The sequence below is a fragment of the Desmodus rotundus genome, chromosome 7 (assembly GCF_022682495.2).
Source record: "Desmodus rotundus isolate HL8 chromosome 7, HLdesRot8A.1, whole genome shotgun sequence".
NCBI classification, from domain to species: Eukaryota; Metazoa; Chordata; class Mammalia; order Chiroptera; family Phyllostomidae; genus Desmodus; species Desmodus rotundus.
In genome coordinates, this window is record NC_071393.1 from 98,893,379 (window position 1) to 98,913,506 (window position 20,128).

The 20,128-nt window shown below is 43.1% G+C and overlaps 1 protein-coding gene across 11 annotated transcripts in view; it reads right to left on the minus strand.

Moving 5' to 3' along the window:
- TRIM9 (tripartite motif containing 9) overlaps positions 1-20,128 on the minus strand; it is a 100,491-nt gene that overhangs the window by 37,956 nt on the left and 42,407 nt on the right. For all 11 annotated transcript variants that reach the window (XM_024568088.3, XM_045201840.2, XM_045201838.2 and 8 more), the window contains exons 2-3: positions 11,006-11,101; positions 8,637-8,759 (exon numbers count right to left, since the gene is read on the minus strand). In XM_024568088.3, the coding sequence (XP_024423856.1) occupies positions 8,637-8,759; positions 11,006-11,101 (219 nt within the window). The remainder of the gene's footprint in view (positions 1-8,636; positions 8,760-11,005; positions 11,102-20,128) is intronic.

Sequence of the window (20,128 nt, forward strand, 5' to 3'; positions counted from 1 at the left end):
AGAAGGCTTTCACCATTTTATCAGCAGTCACCATCTGTTCTGGATGGCAAAGGCCTAGTAATCATTTGAACTGTTTTATTTTGTTAAGTGGCAAATTTATAAAGGAGAATCTGAGAATGGACTGCTGTGTCCTGTTGAATGCTCAGACTTTGTCAGCAGCATAGAGCAGGCCGTGATAGCTTCTACCAGACAAATACAAAATTTTGTGCTGCCTACCCCAAACTACATGTTCTCATTCCATCTCTAACAAGTCCATCCGTTCCCTCCACTCATCTCGTGTGATACATCCAGCAGCAAGAACTGAGGTTAAACAAGGGAAATTTTATTATTTTATATGAATTTTTTTACCTTGATACCCTTCCTCTACCTCCATTCATCTTTTCATCTTATAGGTGGCTCTTTAAATTTTTCTTTATTTATTCTATTTAATAAATACTTTTTCTCATAGCATTCTCTCTCATCATGGCATCTGGAGGGATACCACTGATGAATTTTTAGTCTAAGCAAACACTAACATTCTCTTTTTCCTATTTTAAGAAATTCTTTTAAAGGTGTCCAACCCATGGCTCACAGGCCACACGTAGCCCAGGATGGCTATGAATGCAGCCCAATGCAAAATTGTAAATTTACTTAAAACATTGAGTTTGTTTTTGTGATTACATGTCATAATGTATTTAATGTGTGGCCCAAGACAACAATTCTTCCAGTGTGGCCCAGAGACACCAAAAGGTTGGACACCCCTGATACTATCCCATCACAGTTTAAAATGATTTCCCCTAAGTGTAAGGTAATCTTTTTTTCCTATTTGAGGAACAAGTCCTTTAAAGATGCAAGCTTGAATTTATTCTTCACAGGTCCTTTCGAGGGGTGTGTTTCTATGTGTTCCATCATGTCTTGAAGCAAGATGACCAATTAATGCTTGAAACTGACTCATCTGTGAGTTGTAGGTGAAGTGCATTGGCTGTTAGATTCATCTAGTAGAAGAAAGGATTCTCCTGTTACTATCCTAGAGTTGAATATTATCTCCTATATTATCATCACACTCACTGAAACTTAGAGGCATTTAAATTAAGAAAGAACTTCTTTATTTGCTCACATGCCACCATCTTCCCATATGGTTTTTGGCAAATATTTTCTGTTCTCTTTATATTACCCTCTGTTCTGGTGTTATCCATTCATCCACATTAGCAACTAATCATTTCAAAGACAAGTCTGAGGCTTTGAGTTTTCTGTCAAGAAAAAAATCACTGAGGCCTATTAAATAAATAAAATACTGTGCCCGTTTTGAGGAAGGCTTGAGATTTTAACAGTAAAGCTCTGAATGGTCTATTCTGTAAGTGTAAATGCCATCGACAGCTTCACCGATCAACACTGAGTGGAATATGCGATGCATGCTCCTAGTGCATAGAAGACTGTGTACCCTTGTACAGAAAAGTTAATGAAGGAAGAAATACAAGCCATTTGGAGAGAGAAACATGTTAGCGCAGTCCCACCCACACAGGAGAGCATTTACCATTTATGGTGGGCCACAGTAAAAGTGATACTTGGAGTATGGTATTTCGTAGAACGTGAGGCACAGCGGGGAGCTGAGGATTACTCCATCATCGTCAAAGTATGTGCTATGCCTTCTAGAGGTAAGAAGTGTCATTCACATCTGGGTTTAGGTAGGGGCATTACAGAAGTTCTGTGACTGTCCTTGACTAGCACTGCCAAGGTTTGTAGAGAGTATTCAAAGGTACCTCCCCTAACCTTGGTGAGTCCTGCTGCATGTGATGGCACCCTGTGATTCCGTGGGCACCCTGGGTGCTCTACTGCATACAGACCTTCTGGGACCTTTGCTCCTATGCAGTGGGAAGCAGAGGACGACAGAATTTGCCAAATTAAATAGAAAGGAATTGCCCATTAAAAACAGGCTTGTGATTAATAATAATTATGGCTAAATTATTACAGTTGGCCCCCTGAAGAGTTCTGATGAGGACAGGAGAAGGTTTTAAGCTGCTATGGTGTGCCTAATTTGTCCAAATATCTTCATTATAATAGAGTAACTGAACTTCTTGCCTGTAATTTTATTGGGATTGAGCTGATTATTGACTTAAATTTGTTATTTTTTCTTTCTAGTAATGGCTATAGCCAGTCAAATACTATATAATTGTTTTTTAAATTTATTTTTATTTTTGTTTTTTTACCTTTAGAGAGATGGGAAGGGAGGGAGAAAGAGAGGGAGAGAAAATTGATATGCGAGACACATCCATCAGTTGCCTCTCTAATGCCCCCAACTAGGGACCTGCCCACAACCCAAGCATGTGCCCTGACTGGGAATCGAACAGGCAACCTTTCAGTTCATAGGCCAGTTCTCAATCCACTGAACCATGCCAGCCAGGGCTATATAATTATTTTTAAATTCTTTGTGAGCTTAAGCAGGTACTACTTCTTCCCTTCCCTTCCCTTTTCTTCCCTCTCGTCTTTCCTTTTCACCTCCCTCCTTCACTCCCTAAACTCTCTCTCTCTCTCTCTCTATTTTACTTGCCTATTTTGAATCAATGGCAAAATAACTGAAGTAAGCAGTTTGACAAGCCAATAATATCCCTAGTGTAAATTTATACTCAATGATATGACCATATAAGTATTTCTTACAAACATATGGGAACATAACAGGCAATACATAGTAAATAATAACAAAGATAATGATGATGATAATAATGATTTTAATGAAATCCAACAGTACAGTAGGATTCAAAATCAAGCATTCTACATGTAATTACAATTGGGACATGGAGATCCTCTATAACTACGAAAAGCTCTATAAAACAGTAATTTATTTATCATTATCCCTCAGCATTCTTGCTGAGTAATTTGTTGGTATGTTAATTTACCAGCCACATATGGAAATTAAAGATTAGACTTCTTGAGAATGTTTTCTAATAACTATAGCTTTCTTTTTCCAGAGGATCTTGGAGCTGAAAGGTAACTAAAAAGATAACTATAATGTACTAGTCAACATATGAACTCATTTTTAATTTTATTTTATGAGAGGGAAAGGGCGGGGGAAAAAGTGGGAGAGAAACATAATGTGTGAGAGAAACATGGATTGGTTGCCTCTTGCATGCCCCCCAACTGGGGATCCGGCCCACAGCCAAGGCATATGCCCCGGCCTGGAATGGAACTGGCAAACTTTTGGTTTGCAGGACAATGCCCAACCCACTGAACCATACCCGTCAGGGCTGAATTCATCTTAAAACATTAAGATGATTGCAAAATTATTTCAAATTCTGAATATTACATAAATAAAAATAATTCTCAGATATTTCTTTGGATTTAGCAAAAGAAAAAAAGCATTTGTAAAGTTCCCGAAAAAAGCATAGATCTCATTAATAACACATTTTAGTTTAAATGTTGTCACAAATCCCTGTGAGAGTCACGGACAGAGAGGACAACCCTCAGGGCCTTACTCAGCTAAGGAAGACCTGGGGACAACGCTAACAAAACACACACACACAGGACAGGAGCCCGGGGAGCCAGTCTGCTCTGTTGATCGCCAGGGGGTTGCCCAGGAATGCCAACCACGACTTGGTAATATTTCTGGAGAGCTCAAAAGCTTTTCTTTTCTCCAGTAGCTTTCTGACACTAGCTTCAGTCCACCTCATCCCGAAAAACAGATCTTTGGTTCCTTGTGTTTTTTCAAACCACAAAATAGTATTCGCTGTAATTTATATCTCAAATGGTGTTCCTAAAAGATGGTCACAACTGCATATGTTTCAAAGCATTTTTTTCAGACTTTAAAAGTAGTTCACCAAACTTTGTGAACTATTTTATATGATGATCAATTACAAACTCAGGCCATTAAAGAATTTCCGAGGTTCAGAGACAGCGACAGCCACGCATAGGCTAATTCTTTACCATAAATGATGATTTATGAAAAATAAGCCCTTAGGAGCCCTTCTTCTGTGTGCTGAATGAAACCAGATTTCCAGTCATTTTCTCTCAGTAATAACATCAATAATAATAGCGAATATTTAGTGAGTACTGTGTTCAGTGTTTTCCATATGAGGTAATGACTACAGCTAGCCTTATTTTGCACGCAGGTAAAGAAATTGAGACATTCGCTTGCCCACAGTCACAGACCCAGTAAATGATAAAGTGTGTCCTCAAATCCTGTTCTTTATGACACTCTCACCACTCAGCTCCATCTTGCCTCAGAACCAGAAGTATTCAGTCTGCTCAAGCCACCGGTGCTTTCAGAGAGGGGCATGAGTAGACTACAAAGACTGTTTATACATGCTCCCCTTCCAGCATCCGTAGCCTTTTGGACTGCTCAGGAAGAGAAAGTTGCCAGAAAACCACACACATGCAAAACTCTCCTCTTTTGTCAGCAAAAAGTAGGCCCCCGGAGAACTTGGTCAAAGGAAGCGGAAGACCATAAGATTCTCCCCGCCGGCTATGAGTGATGGGTTAGCTAACAAAGACAGAAAGAAGAACTGTGCTCGGCAAGTGATGTCTATAAAAGGCCAGTCTTTTCTTACAAATCTGAGTAGCAACAGAAATGACAAGAAAGGGGGAAAGGCAGGAGGAGAAAGCAGAGAAAGGGAGACATGGAGGCTGGCCTCAGTAGTCACAGCATCGGCATTGCTGGCTGTTTTTAGAAGCAGTGACCGGTACAATCAGCTGAAACGGCAGAGAAACAAATCACTCAACACAGAAAACGCAACAGCTTTGCTGTCATAGGGGACAACCGGCCACCTGTCTCTGGTTTCTGCAGCCCTTTGGGATCTGGGGCAGGCAACCCCACCCTGGGTGGAACGGGGGCAGGCAGATGCCTCTGCTCAGCAGCCCCCAGAAGCATTAGTGCGTCCTTCAGGTCAGGCCCCCAGCACTGATGCACCATCATGGGACTTGGAGGCCCAGTGACACGTCAAAGCCACTCTGGTGTGGTCTCCTTCTGCGTCCACAACACAGCCCATAACTGATTTTCATATAGTCCCATCCTGCAGAAGCAGCACTAGTGGGGGGACTGGGGAGCTTTCATGCCCTTCTGCCACTTTTTGATATAAATAAATGATGCTTTCTCGATTTCCTCTTCCATTCCTGCCCTTACGTCTTGGAGTGGCCACTAGAGTCACCATCAATATGACTTATCACAAACTGTTTACTGTGTTCTGTTTAAATGTGCCAGAAGAGTGTCTACAATATTTTTAAAAAGAGATTTCAATTGAGAAAAAGTTAAAATGTTATGGCTAGATACTGAAACGGTTGGCCCATGTTTTAGAGGGGAAACCTCAGCTGTCCAGCTCGTTTCCTGTAGACAGCTGTGTTTTCACTTCAGATCACTCTGTGTGGTTCAAATGGTACTTTGAGTGCTACTATAGCAACACAAATTCTGGGTTTCTGGAGCATGCTAAAATGAAGGGCAACAGCGACGATCTTTTATACTGCCAGAGCAGCAACAGAAACAAAAAACATCTGTCAGTCCTCATAACCAACTGGATGCAGCAAGACCAGGCTGCACTGGGCTGATCACCATCTTCTTCCCTCTCAGCTTTGCTGAGCCCTGCAGGCAAGGATGTAAGCCACCATTTGCGCACACCTCCCAAAATTTGGACTACTCCAATGCCAGCTCTTCCAGGATGCACTCTGTGACCCTTTCAGTTGGAAGTAACTTTACCACCCTCCCAGCTTCTACGGCATTGGTGTCTGGGAGCTCACTCTCTACCTGTGCTGGAGTCATGGTGGGTGTGACTTACCTCACACACTGAAATGTAAGCTCCCTAAGGGCAGCTCATCCAGAGTCACCTTCTCTCTCTCTCTTTGCCACCCCCCACCCCAGTCCAGCACTAAGCTCCTAGCAGGTGTGCGTTAGCCACTGGCTGATTGATGAAAGGGTGAGGGTGGGGACAAGCCTCCTCCGTGCATTGTGCTTCTACCAGCCAGAGGCAGTACAGTGTCGTGGTCCAGATTCTGGGCTCTGAATCCTTGGACCAGTTCTTAATATCATGGTGCCACAGTTTCCTCACCTCTAGCATGGGGATATTTGTAATAATGACCCTGTAGAGGTGTTGTGAGGAATTGAGGAGTTGATCCCTGTACCACAATTTGTACAGTGCTGCGTCAAAGCAAGTGTCCCCCAGCGTGAGCTATGGCTATTAGGAAAGTCAGGGCTTGGTTGCCAAGCATGCTTGTTCAGTGTTGCTCGCTGGGCAACTACAGACTCACGTCTCAGAGCATTTCTAGATTTTAATTCAGATTTTAAATTGGTGACTCTAGAATTTTCATTCAGACCTAACCTGACTATCTTGGGTGAAAATGTTTATGGAATAGAAATATTTTCCAGATTGTTGCAGCTAAACCTATAAGATCGATATCCACATGGTAAAACTTTCAGGGAACTGTGTGGGTGAAAAACAGTAGCTTTGATACTGCCCCCTCCCACCTCCCCCACATATTAGGGATTACGACATATGTTGCCGTGAGACACTGTCCAGTGGTCCTGTAGGGAACTCGCTCTACGTGATTCCCAGACTTTAGGAGACCGGAGCCTGGAAACCGATGAGCTAGAGAAAGCCATGTAAGTAAAACTTGCCATTTTTCAGCATGAACAGGCCACTGAGGAGCCTCCTCTGAGAGCTCAGTGCCTTCCTGATTACCTTCATGTCCAGGGCAAAGGCTCCACCAGGTGGGGTCGGTGCGGTGCCCCTCAGGGTTGATTGTAAGATGACCCTGAGAGGGTCATCCACTTAGACTCACCCCCAGGAGACAGTATTGGTGGCTGTGGAAGGAGTGTTACAATCCCCAGCCTTGGTTTGCTCTCTAAACCAAGAGGCCGAGGCTCTGTGAACATTAGAGCCCAGGGCACGTTTCTTTCTGAGCTCCTTGTTCAGATTCAACTTCCAGGTGTGCGATTCTCTTTATCAAGGAACCTGCCGGGCCTCTCCTTGACCCAGTTCTGCTTTTGCCATCTCATCAGGAATGCTCGAAGGGACATGGTTCTGATATAGCACCAGAGGAGGTCTTGCTAGTGAACTTGATGATGGGGCACAGCTCTCAGAGCCCTTTCTGGCTTGGACCCCATCGTCACAGAGCAGCCTTCTGTCTGCCCGCATTCCACAGGCCCCTTCACAGGGACAGCTGGGCAAGTCACAAAGGCAGGGGAAAAGTTTTATATTCCAGCTATATTATTGCCCTGGCTTTGCAGAAGGAAGAAGCAAGAGTATGGCCCTAAGAGTGTTTTGAGGAGCAGCAGGTGGGGAGTGGAGGAGGGTGCTTTGAGGAGGCATCTGGAGTAGGGGTTTCTTCACCTGTGGGGAGTAGTGGGAAGCTTCCTTGGGGGAATGGTGTTCTTTCTCGTGCTGCCTGGCTCCCTAACCTCCTGGGCTCTGGGTCCGGGTGTGTGAGTGGGGCACGGAGAAAGGTGACTCTGCTGTTCAGGGCTCAGCATTGCCAGTCTTGCTGCAGGTCTCGCCCAGGTCTCATGCCCCTCTTAGGCCCTCGTTTCTTGCCTTGTTTCTGGGAACCATGAACTGGGTACTGGCCTGGCTCAAAGCTTCCCTGCTACCAAGCTTTAGTCTCAAATCTTGTCAGCTGTGTTCTCTTATTTCTTCACTTTCAAACTCTTCCTTGGTTCTCCTACTGGACCCTAGTCTTTGAGAAATGGCATCTTTCTTGTCCTTCAGAGCCTGTTCCAAACATGCAGGGGATATCTGTCACTAACTGGACTGTTCACCAGTGACCAGCGACTGGCTCCCCCAAGGTGTCCACTCATTGCTGCCCACTATTGAAGCTCCCTGATGTTGGCCGCCCAACCCCAACATGGAGCCTAGGTCAGACCTCATTTCTTCCTCCACCCCAGTCCCAGCCCAACACTGCACACTACCCACCCACCATCCACTGGTAGTCACCCTGAGGCTTACTGGGTGTGTATATGGACCTCGGCTGACTTTCTACTTCTGAGCTTCCTTTGGCTGGGCTCTTCCAGTCTACACAGCCTGCTCTCAGATGTTGTTGCCCTGCTCCAACGGGGCAGTGAATGGGATATCAGATGTCCCCAGGAGGACCAGTCCTTCGGCCAGTAGGGAGCCAGACTTGTAATTAGTTGATTCCACTGTGTGATGACAAGTCTGTACAGTTGTCCAAATGCACAATTCACTTCAAAGTTAAGACAAGCCTTGTTTGCTTTCTGGAAAGTACAGGTTCCATTTCTCAATTCAAAAATACATTATGTCTCCGTATGGTCACTCTGACCACCCTGTCTAAAATTTCAACCCCCATCCTCAGTACTCCCCGTCCCTCTTTCCTTATTTTTTCTTAGCACATTTTACTAATATACTGGAAATTTTACTTACTTACCTTGCTTATTGTTAATCCTTCCTGGTAGAATATAAGCCCCATGACGGCAGGGATTTTGACTTATTTTATTATGCCTATACCCAAAGCAATCTCTGGCCCAGAAAAGTCACTCAACAAATATTGGTGAGTTAAGTGAACAACTGAGTGGTGGATAAGGGCTATGCCCACTCCTTGCCAGTCAGACCACTGGCCACCCCAGGCTGCGGGCACCCTGCTTCCCCCTCCTGTCTAGCCTGTCTATCATGGCCCTGGGAGCCCAGCTCCTTGGCTTTCTGCTCCCCCCGCAGCGCAGCACTCACCTTCAGCTTGTGCTCGTGCTCCTTGTTCACGCGTGCAAGCAGCTGGGCTTTCCTCCTGTTGAGGGCGTCGATGAGGGCATCGCACTGGGCCACCAGGCAGGCCTCAAACTCCACACTGTTCTCCTGTGTGAGAGAGCATACCTCTCAGCCATACGGTGCCTGGGTGCCCCCAGGCTGCCAGAGCAAACAGAGCTGGCCTGTCCACTTGTGGGACAGAAATCCTCAGTGAAGACAATGAAGAGGAATTCTGTCCACAATGCACATTGGGCATCTCAAAAATAACTGGATAAACTTCATTCTATAGTAGTTGTTTTGCTTTAAATATAGATTGAAAAGATAAATATCACTTGATAAACTTATTTTTTATCAAAAGGGGATCATCTCCCAAGTTTGAATTATATTAAATAAAATAAAGCTTTGTTTGTAGAGTTGAACGTGAATGCTTTGAAAGCTGGCATGTGTCCAGCTGTGTTTGGTGGAATGTGGCATTCAGAAGGGCTGCTTGCCTGCGGGAATGGGATATTGTTAAGGCATGAGAGACAAAAGAATCACTAAATTCAGGGAAAGAAAGGAGAAAAAGGATGGCAATGGTCTTCAATATTAAATAATAATCCAGTGACACTGGAAGTTTATAAGATTAATCACAGGCAAAAGTACTTGCTCCTTTCATTAAGGAGAGCAAAGTGAACACGAATGGTAGGTTATTAAAGCTGGACATGAACCAACAGCTTGTGGGAGAAGGGTAACCATGTTCTAAATGAATGATAGCGTCTCCATGATGTTTGTATTGAATCCTGGACCTAAAGTTTTAAATTCATTTAAATCTGTACATACCATAGACATTAATTTTAAGCTCTTCTCTCACTACATTATAAGCACTCATTAAAAGTAATCCTTTCAATAAGACACATATAATTTTGACTCTCAAACCATAACCTGAAAAACTATTATAATTTATAGCATGTCAAAACTAAATATTCGTGTATACACTAATAACACACCGAGTAAACTGTAAACTTTTGGGGACTGGCAAGGAAGGGAGAGCTTAGCTTATCAAATTTTAATTTATACCAAAGCCATAAAAAACTGTATTTCTCTCTTAATATAAATATAGATATTTCGTGGCTGTTTTCAAATGCAAGGTCTTCTTCGTGTAAGGCACTTATTAGTAACCGCTTGAGCAACAACTTCCACAAATGTGAAGTTTCTGCTTTCATGGCAATTGCTTTTGAGTTCTCAGAGAAGTCCCCTGGGAAATATCATTTAAGAGCTCTCTCTGTCCCATGCAGGGCAGATTGGGAGGGAGAGGGGAGCCTTCTCCTCATAGGCTCTGATTTAGACCAGGAATAAAGCTTTATCTGATGAAGAGGTGAGGTTCACAGGCAAGCCTGGGGCTGCATATTCATGCCAGTGAAAGAAAAGAAGGGACTCTGTTACTTTGGAGAACAGAACCATGAACCAAGAACCAAGTGTTTGGTTGTTAGGGAATCAGAAATTTTAACATGGCATATGTGCCAAAAATAGGCAAAGAAGTCAGTGTGAGATACTTTGGAAAGCTGGCTTACATTTAAAAAGCCATTTCTGCCTTGACATGGGTTAACTATTAGCTCAGAAAGACAATTTACTAGAGGCCAGAGCCAAGGTTACTTCTGTGAGGTAAACCTCAAAAGAATGGTAAGCAGTGCAGAAAGTCACTATTTTAGCATTTCATGTGATTTATGGCTTCTCCCCTTTAGCTTCCAAATGCTGGCTGATATGTTGGTCATTGTGTCCAGATAAAGCAATCTGAAATTATAGTCACCAGGAAATCAGGTTGAAAAATATTTACGTATCTAAGTAAAGGAGAAGCATTACTATGGGGCAGGAAGGAAGGAAAGGGGAAGAAAAGCAAGGAGGAAAGGAAAGAAGGAAGGAAACTAGGAAGGAAAGTAAGAAGGAAGGAAGGAAAGAAGAAAGGAAGAAAAAAGAGAAAGTGTGATTTGTTTGTTACCATCAGATAAGACATAATCATTGCAAAGTGTTTGGGAGACCTACAGAGTTAAAAAAAACTCAACAATAATGACTCTAAATTCACAAAGAAATAAGCATCTTTCTAAACACACAGTAGTGGAGAGTTAGGACCTGTGTGTGGAAGATAGGAACCGCTTGGAAAACCAGGTTCCTTCTGGCTTGTTGGCAAACATAATCAGCTCAAGAAGGGATATCTTTGAAGTTTGCCTGTAGGTGTGTTTGTATGTATTAGAAGACACAGAGCAGAAGAAAATAATGGGATTTTCCCCACAACACATAAAAATAAAAGAGAAGAAATGGATAAACGCTTCCACCACATAGTTACATCTTAACCCCTGGGGTCTCAGTTGTTGTGGTACCTGGATCTGCTGGACCATGTTGCGGAGCTGCACCAGGAACTCCTTAGCTTCTTTCGCCCTGTCTGACAGCCCATTCAGCGCCTGGGAGAGCTGGCTCTGCAAAGATGAAGAAGGAAACCATGGAGCTATAATCACGTGAACTAGCAACATGATCACCCAGGGCTGTGTTGACCCGACACCCATGTCTTCAACCTCTTTAGACTCTTTTGTCTGAACTGGGCTTCTTTGCAAACATTTGTACTTGGATTCTGTTGACAGTAGCCTCCAGATACCTTCCACAGGCTCCTGAGTAGTTTCTCCTCCGAAGCAGTGAGAATTTCTGGCCATGCAGTCAAAGGCCCTTACCAGCTAATATTTGCTTGGAATTTCCTCATCTTGTTACATAATTAATTCAGCAATAATTTATTCAATACCTATTATTTGCAAGAATTAAAAAAAATGAAGTCAGATGATCTTATAATTATCAACATTATTTAGGCCAAAGGGCTATTGGTCTGGGGTTGGGGCAGAAGGAGTGAAGAGAGTCAAGAACAGGAGAAGAAAGGAAGGAAGCATCACAGGTGTGATGCTCTGGGGCCATTTAAATGTAAAGATAGATACAAAGGGCACCACAACATTCTTCCTCATTAACATCATCCTCCTCCCAAGTACAGCCCTGTTGCCCTAACTCTTCTCCATGCTAGCCTCCTAAACCAAGGCACACTGTCTTTGTGATTTCCCACACCACCCCATCTTTATAGGGATGCAGTTCTTCTGCAGGGGGGGGGGGCACGTGTCCAGGGAAGCTCTGGCTTTCCTAGCTCCCTGTCTGCTGGGATGGCCATGGAACACATTGCTGATTGACGAGACCTAAGTGGAAATCAGCTGGGGGCTGGTGGAGTCTGAGAAAGCCTCTGCTTTTCTGCTAACATGGTGCCAGTGTCGCAGGTGCATTCTTCTTCCATTTTGTTCCTGACTTTATGGCAAATGTCTTGTAATTCTTAAGAGGAGAAGGCCAACATGATAAGGGAGCAGGGTTGGAAAGAGAAAGAACCTTAGTTCCAATGGCATCTTTGAGCAGCTGAACCAACACTTGAAGTCTCCTACCACTAGGCTTCTTGTTAAAACTAACTTCAAGTCCCTTTGCTGGAGCTTTCAATTACTTGTAGTCATTACCATTGTACTTGGTACAAAATTCCAACACCTAGCAGCCTGGGCACATCCTTCCATCCTTCCAGTAAACTACAGTGACAAACTCCCCTTCCCACACGCATTCTTTGGAAACTAAACCCCACTTTCCTCCTTGCTAACACATGCCTCATTCACTCTTTCAGTGATTCTAAAAAAGACAGAATCTTAAAATGATATCTCTTGGTCCTATGCATGTTTTTTCTTATATTTGTTTTATTTAATACAAAGTTTGGCACGAAACCTCTTTGAGAATATGCATGCCAAATGCTTGCTGGAAGCGATGTAGGGCAGTAGAAAGGACAAAGGCTTTGGAAGGGTTTAAGTTCTGGCTCTGTGCCCTTATTAAGTGTGGCCTTGAGAAAGTTAACTTCTGGTTGAGTTATTCTGATGGATAAAATGGGAATAATAATAATAATATATTTAGTTGGGTTATTGTGAGGGTTTAGTGCATTCACTAACATGGAAGGTCCTTCTAGTTAAGGGTAGTGGTTAAGGGAACTATTCTGAATTAATAAATGCTGCCAGATATGGGCTGTTCAAACTTCTACCCGTAGTTTTACCTCATCCATAAATAGAGAAGAGTACTCTTATTCTTGGGCGTTGTGGGCATTGCATGACATACAATTCCTAAAGCCCAGAATCATGCTGGTGCATGGTGCATGCTTAATAAACATTGGCTATTATTTACCTTTTTCCTTCCTGCTCACAAATACTGTTGACTGACTGGGGGCATTTGAAGAGGAGATTCCTTTAGGAGAGTATCCTTTAACACCTGTGTTTTGATTTATGTACTCAGACTCTAGGAGGCTAGACCAATAGCACAACTAAGTAAGAGAAAGCACAAAAGGAGCCAACACATGCTGAAAGGGCTACTCAGTTCTTTATTACTAGGTCCCAGCTGCACTATAATCTGGGGTAAAAGTTTTATCCTCAAGAACTTTTTCCAGGAGCCCAGGGGATGAAGGCAGAAAATAGGGTCTTATTTGCAAGAGCAAGTAATAAAATGAGAGAAATTCTAAAGGAGAAATTTTTTCACTGTTACTTTGGAACTCATAGCACTTTTTTTTTTTTGAATAAGTAAAAGCTGGCTGGGCTACCACAGTTTTCTTTCCCTTTTTATTATTATACTAAGGCATATAACCTATGCCTCAGTAACATTTGGAGGTTGGAGCACAGAGGCCAAATCCATTCAGCTACACAGAACTGGAGCTACCTGATTTCTTGTGTTCTAGCTTTGCAATTAATTGTCTATATAATGTAAGTCAATCCTCACACCCTAAAGAATTGTTAACCAGGTGCTGCTATACACTTAGAAAACAGTAATTCTGTAGTTGACAAAGAAGGCTGGTCTCACCCACTGGCAGAATTTTATATGGCACAGCAATAAGTGAACTGCAAAAATCTATTTATCTGCAGAGTTCCTCTCTGTGTCTATGTTCAGTCCCGAGTATGCTTTCTACCTGGCAAATGACTGTTCTGGTATTTGATGAAGAACTGCATTATAAGATAAAGATCTAGAAACCTTTCTCTGAAGCTTTGCTAACTTGTAGAAATCGAGCAGGAGACAATGCAAAATCCTGGAAACTGTTTATCATTAGAAAATGCTCTTATTGTAAGGATTTACATATGGGTTACTTTTATGGTATAGTCTTTTGATCACATTTATAAACTACATCTGGCATAGAAGAACTTTATTATTGGTTGATTTTGTTTCTCAGAAGCATTTAAATTCCTGCTCTGTGCTAACAGAGATGCTCTGTATTCAGGACCACAGAGCAGCCCTGTGAATTTATACCAGCACGCTGAAGATGCAAATATTTAGTGTGCGTTTTTGTTATGGCACCTCTGGCTGTACATGCCATTAGAAGCTGTCTATAAAGCCTTGGCGGTGACATTCTGATTTCTTGGATATTTGTTTTTTCCAATTTCCTGAGAAGGTGTCATGATTAGAAAGTGAATGAGAGTGACAAATGATGTTGCTGAAGAAGCCCTGAAACATTTCCAGTCAAGCGCTCAGAGCATGCTCTGAATAACCAAGATCTCCCAGAAAGATGGCAAGTTGTCCGTGGCTTGGGGAGAGAAACAAAGAACCCTGCCTCCTCCTCCCCTCCTCTCCTGATTTCCCCCTTCAGTTTCCACCCAGATTGGCTCCCCTGGCCTCCTAAAAGACAAAATGTTACCGGAGATTGGGAGCTCAACCTGGGAGTGCATATAAAGGATATTTCAAAACCTATTATTATTCAGGCTCAGCAAATGTGTAGCTCATTCTGTGCACCCTGACCAACTCCGTACTTGCCTGTGCATCGCCTAGCCCTGCTGCTGAGCATGCTCAGACAGAAGACAGGGTCTCCTTTCCTTTCCTGCTGTGAACATTATTCATGTGTCATCCATTCCCTTCCCCATGCCACCCCCCCCCCCCTGCCCCCGCCACCACTCCCGGGCCCAATTTACCACAACTATTGGACGGAGGCAAATTGGAGCAAACGCAGGAAGCTCTCTGGCTGTCTGGGATCTGAAATTACAGGCACAACCTTGCTGCCTCCCCAGGGAAACTCTGTCACAATGCATGCTGCTCAAGACTGCAACCCATTCCGCCTCCTTCTCAGGTGCCAAGGTCAGCACAAAACGCAGGAGCAAAGTGACAATCCATGCAATGCGATTCTGTAGGAAGACCTTCTCTCCCTCCCCTAAGAGAATAACAATTCTTCTTGAAGAAATACTGATTTTTGAGTCCCACTACATACTGACATTACATAATTAAATAGTAAAAGCAAGAAATTCTAATAGCTACAATATATCGGCCATTTATTTTAAGCCAGAAACTCTGATGGAAACTTTTAATATGTGCCCAATTTAATCCCAGTCACCACCCTGCCATTATGCAGAGGCTCAGGGAGGATACACATGAGTTCAGGTTTGACCACTCACGCATGGAAGCGCCGAACACAAACCGTTGTCTGATTCCACAGTCGTGCTGTCTGCTTTGCTCTCCCAGAGAAGAAAACACCTCCTTCACTCATGAAGGAAGGAACAAAACCAACCCATGGTAAGAGATGTAAAACCAAAGAAGATGGGTTGATAAGGGGATTACAATTGATTATGAGGGAATTTAATTATGCTTAATAATCAGACAATATGTAAACCATAGCATAGCTAGTTAACCTATGAAATGTTCAACTTCTTTTCCCTGCATAAAGGTTTTTGGTGAATTTGAAAAGAGAGGGGCTGTCAAAGAGAGGGGCTCATGGAAAGTGCAAGAAGCTTTGGATTGGGGTCCAGCACTGGCTTTATTACCTAATAACCTGAGACCTTGACAGAAACTGAGCTGAATGTGGAATGACACAAACAAATGACAATTCACCAAGTAAAGCTTCAAGCTGAGGAACCTCCAAGCTGAGCTGCCCAAGGACTTGATTCTCCTTCTGGCTAAAACTTCTGTCCTTCCTGCCTACACCCCTCCTGTCCCCACGAAGAGATCTGTCCTCTGGGTTCTCTGGTGGTGGGAGTTCCTGGATCAACCCCAGTCCCAGCTCACTGTAGTTACATGAGGAGGAAGCCTCAGAGGCTGGCCTGCCTGGAGGTGCCACCCCATCCTTAAGCCCAGCAGCAGGGCTAGGGCAGTGAACAGGCTGTGATTTGAAAACTAGGTAGCTGAGCCTGGGAACTGAAACACACAGTCTAGGGGTGAGAGAGAGACAGAGAGAGAGAGAGAGTGTGTGTGTGTGTGTGAGTGTGTGTGAGTGTGAGAACACCTGAGTGTGTGCGAGAGGCTGTGAAACTGTATGTGACTGCATGTGCATATGTGTGTGAGTGTGAATATGAATACAGAGTGGGGAAGCGTGTAAGAAAGAATGTGAATGTGTGTGTGTGAGATTTCTGATCAGTAGAGTAGGCTCCTGGCTTTGGACAAGACTGGTATCACAGGGGTCTGATGGGTAGGGAATTTGTCCACTAAAAGGCTGCTTATTTCTCATTGGTTGTGACAAAGAGTCTCTCTGTGGCCAAACTCCAGCCAGGCTCCTCTGAGCTGTGTTCGCAATGAGGCCTCAACTTTGGCCTATAAAGACTTGAACAAAACACTAACACAGTTTCAAACACTGCAAGGCCACATCCCTACGAAGACACTAATCCCCCTTAAAGTGTTTGTCTGAGAAAACTCAAGGCTGCCAAAAGAATTTACTGTTTGTTCCAGGCACTCCCTACAGATAGGGCCCCTGTCTCCCAGTCTCCGTGGGAGGCTAGGAGCCTAACCTCGGTAAGCGCCTGTTAGCACAACCAAGTGGGTATTACACGAGCCAAATCCTTGTTCCCATTTTTGTTATTTTTCACTTATCTGACTCCACTGAGTTCCTGCCTACCTCCTCCCTCCTCCTTCATTCTCCCTTTAAAATGCCCAGTCATCTCTGTAAAAATTGAAGTCGAGGTCAACTAATGCTAGATTCTTTTTCCTATTGTGAAAGTATATTACTGATTAAAATCTGTCCCTACCACCTCACCTAGTGCCCGACTTTGTTTACCTTTGACAGTGGCAGACTCAGGCTCTGGCCCAGGAGAGCTGGGGCAATCCCTGGGCAAAGAGCCGACCCTTCAACAGGCCCAGGTTTACTTAAGGACACGTAAGAAAGCCTGTCACTAACAGATCCAAGTTTCCCTGCCTAAACTGGCACAGCTCTCATATATGAAGCAAATCTCACCGTTTTTGTTGGGACCCTGACCCTATAAGTTGTGTGGAGGACAGAAAGGAGGAAGACATCATGGACTTTTAATCCAATACACTGTTACCTGTAATCCACTTTCCCACTCCTCAGTGCCAGACCTGCAAGCAGGAGCACACATCCTCACCCAAAGCGTATGCAGAATGCCATTTACCTCCTTGTAAAAAACAATTTAAATCCAAACGTTCTGTTTCAGTCACTCTGAACCATAAACATGTACCAGAAATGCCATTATCTCATCAGATTTGTAGCAACTGAATCAGACAGATGGGGAAATGGAACCAACATAGACCAATGGGGTTAAGACGATAGGCTTTAAGGTCAGATGGACTTAGGTTTAAATTTTAGCCTTTTATTATGTGATCATGCACATATTACCTAACTGTAGTGGATACCTTGGTGCTCTGCCGAGACCCCCTTTTAAAGGCCAATACACCCCTTTTCCAGCTGCTGCGTATATCACTGTTGATAGATTACACTAGAAATTGCTCTTGCCAACAGGCAACTGCATTGCTTGAGGCTATGCCCCTTCTGGGGAGTCCCATCAGTAGCTGCTGGGAGGAGCCCCTTGTCTTGATTTGAGAACAACCCCTCAGGGCCATCTCAGTTCCAGAACTCCCTGCAGGGTGGGCGGAGGCCATGGTAGACCACTGTTCTCCCTTTGCCTTCTCACTTCTTAGTTCTTTACAGGTGGATCTACTGAGAGCACTCAGCAACTCAGCATTCCTACACAACTCTCTGAGTCTGTGTCCAGGGAATTCCATCTAAAGAACTAAACTTTCTAGGCTTAGTTTCCTCATCTGTGACATGGGGATAGTAACAGTACCTACATCATAGGACTGTTGTGAGAATTATATGAAATCATGGATAGAAAGTTCTACATGACACCTGGTATATTGTAAGCATTTGTTTAGTAAGTAGTATTATTTATATTAATTTAAATTAATGTTAAAATATACATATGCATCATTAAAACACTCTGCCATACCACATGTCCCACTTTGGGGTTTGGTCAATTATAATTACTCAGACAGCGGGGCAGATTGTAGTATTGCTCACAACCTTTTGCTCCCTCCCCATTTTTGCCACATGACTGCAGGGCCTCCTGAAAAGGAAGAGTGTGTCCCTGCCAAATTGTCATCCTTGGCCACATGATTGGCTTTGGCCTAAAAAGGCATTGTGATTTTCTACCAGCTCCTTTGCTCTTCTTTGACACATGAATCTGGTAGGGTGTTGATAAACTGGCTCTCAAAAAACAAAAACAAATTCTGATTTAAAGTGTTTGCCAATTTCCATGGTGTAAATACAAAGTTGATTTTAGGCTACCCAAATGATATCACTGAACATGGACTTGGGAAGAGATGAGTACCATCAATACTTTGGAGCTGTGAGCTGGTCGGAGCCAGGTCAGCATACCAGTGGGCGGGGGTGGGGGCAGGTCCCACCCAGTGGCTGGGGGCCTCAGAAAGAAGACATATACAACACAACTTCAGACTATCGCCAATGAAATTCATATGAAGAGGAAATAAGCCTTTGTTTTATAAGCCATTGAGGTTTTGGGGGATGTCTTGCCACCAATACAGATAACAATTACAATTTTTTCTTTCAAGATTTATTAATTTAATCAGTATTCATGGAGTCTCGCCATGGGCCAAACAGTGCTTCCTACCAGGAAAATAATGGTAACAAAAGTAAACACCATCCCTTCCCTTAAGGAATCATCATTGCCTTGAAACTACCACTGTTGTGAGCTTAGTAATGTCCATTTAAAAGTTCTCTCCCCTAGGCTCTCTCACGAAGCAGAAGAAGACTAGAATATTCTGATAACCAACAACAGAAATGGAGTTTCTCTCTCTCTCACTGAAGATGTTTCTCTGCTTTAGACAGGAAATTTAAACTGGAAATACAAATCGACATGGCAGGTTTTTTCAGCAATGAGATAAGAGGAGCCACTTTTTACCTCATGGCACATACAAAAAAATAAAACCCAAACAAAACAAATTAAAAAACTGTTGCTTCACCCAATGTTCACAGTTTCTTCAGAGAAAAATTAATTTGCCATGTCTCTATGGCTTTTGGTTAGAGTGCTGGAGGCTGTAAAAGAATTCATGCAGCGATTGTGATTGGAGGCATGAAACTTTAATAAAGCAGAGGCATATGGGCTGCAAGGTCAACACCACTCTGCCCAAGGCTCTGACAGAGAGCATGCCTTTCTATGGATGTTCTAAGCCATGGTATGTGTGTTGTTAGGCAGTTACTAAGTATTTACAGCCAAGGATCAAAAATATGCCTTCCTTGGGCTAAGCCTTTGTGTAAATATTGGATTTCACATCTTGGAGATGGATGGAGGGTAGATCTCCTTTGTGCAAATGCTGCCTTTCCTCTGGAGAATTCTAGGGCCCCAGCCAGCAGGCTCTAAGTCCCTTTCCAGAAAGCTGTTTCCTCTACGATCCCCCTCTGGCTGCCTTCAGGTCCACGCTCCATGGTACGCCATGTTCTTCCAGGTGCTAAAGCATTCTGCTTAGTCTGCTACTACACCAGGGAACAGTTGAAGAAGGAAAACAGATTTGAGATCTATAAATTTTCAGTTCTCTATAGTATTTAAGTGCCCCAGACAGATACTCGCAGTGCTACAATTAAGGGCTTTTCACTAAATAAGTAAAAACATGCTCTTAGAAATATATGTGATAAAGTGAAAAATCACCAAACTATTTTTCATATTAGGGTCTGGCACAAATAACATCCCCTTTTTATTACAAAATCTTTTACTAAAAATCATAAGCATGTAATTCTGTAACATAACAATACCATACTCAAGCACACCATATGACATTGTAGGTGAAATATTCAAGTTAAAATCATAAATTATTACAGCCATATTATTACCCTACCTACCACACTCAAACAGGCCTTACTTTTGCCGTACTTTGCAGAAACACTGTTATTGTGCTATTTTGGAGACTCCTGTTACATCAAAGCAAAAATGGCTTCTTATTTATCCTCTCAAATTTCCAGTGATGAGAACTAAATATCTGGTGGGAGCATGACTTTTTATTTGTTTAAAGAAGTAACTTTTTATTCCTTGTTTCAAAAGCAGAACATGCTCATTTCAGAAAAATCAGAAAATGAAAGGACTTAAAAGAAAAAAAACAAAAAAACAAACTACCAATATCTTCAGAGACAGCCTGAAAATGAACCTTTAGTTTATCCTTTGAAATCTTGTATACATTTATAGGCA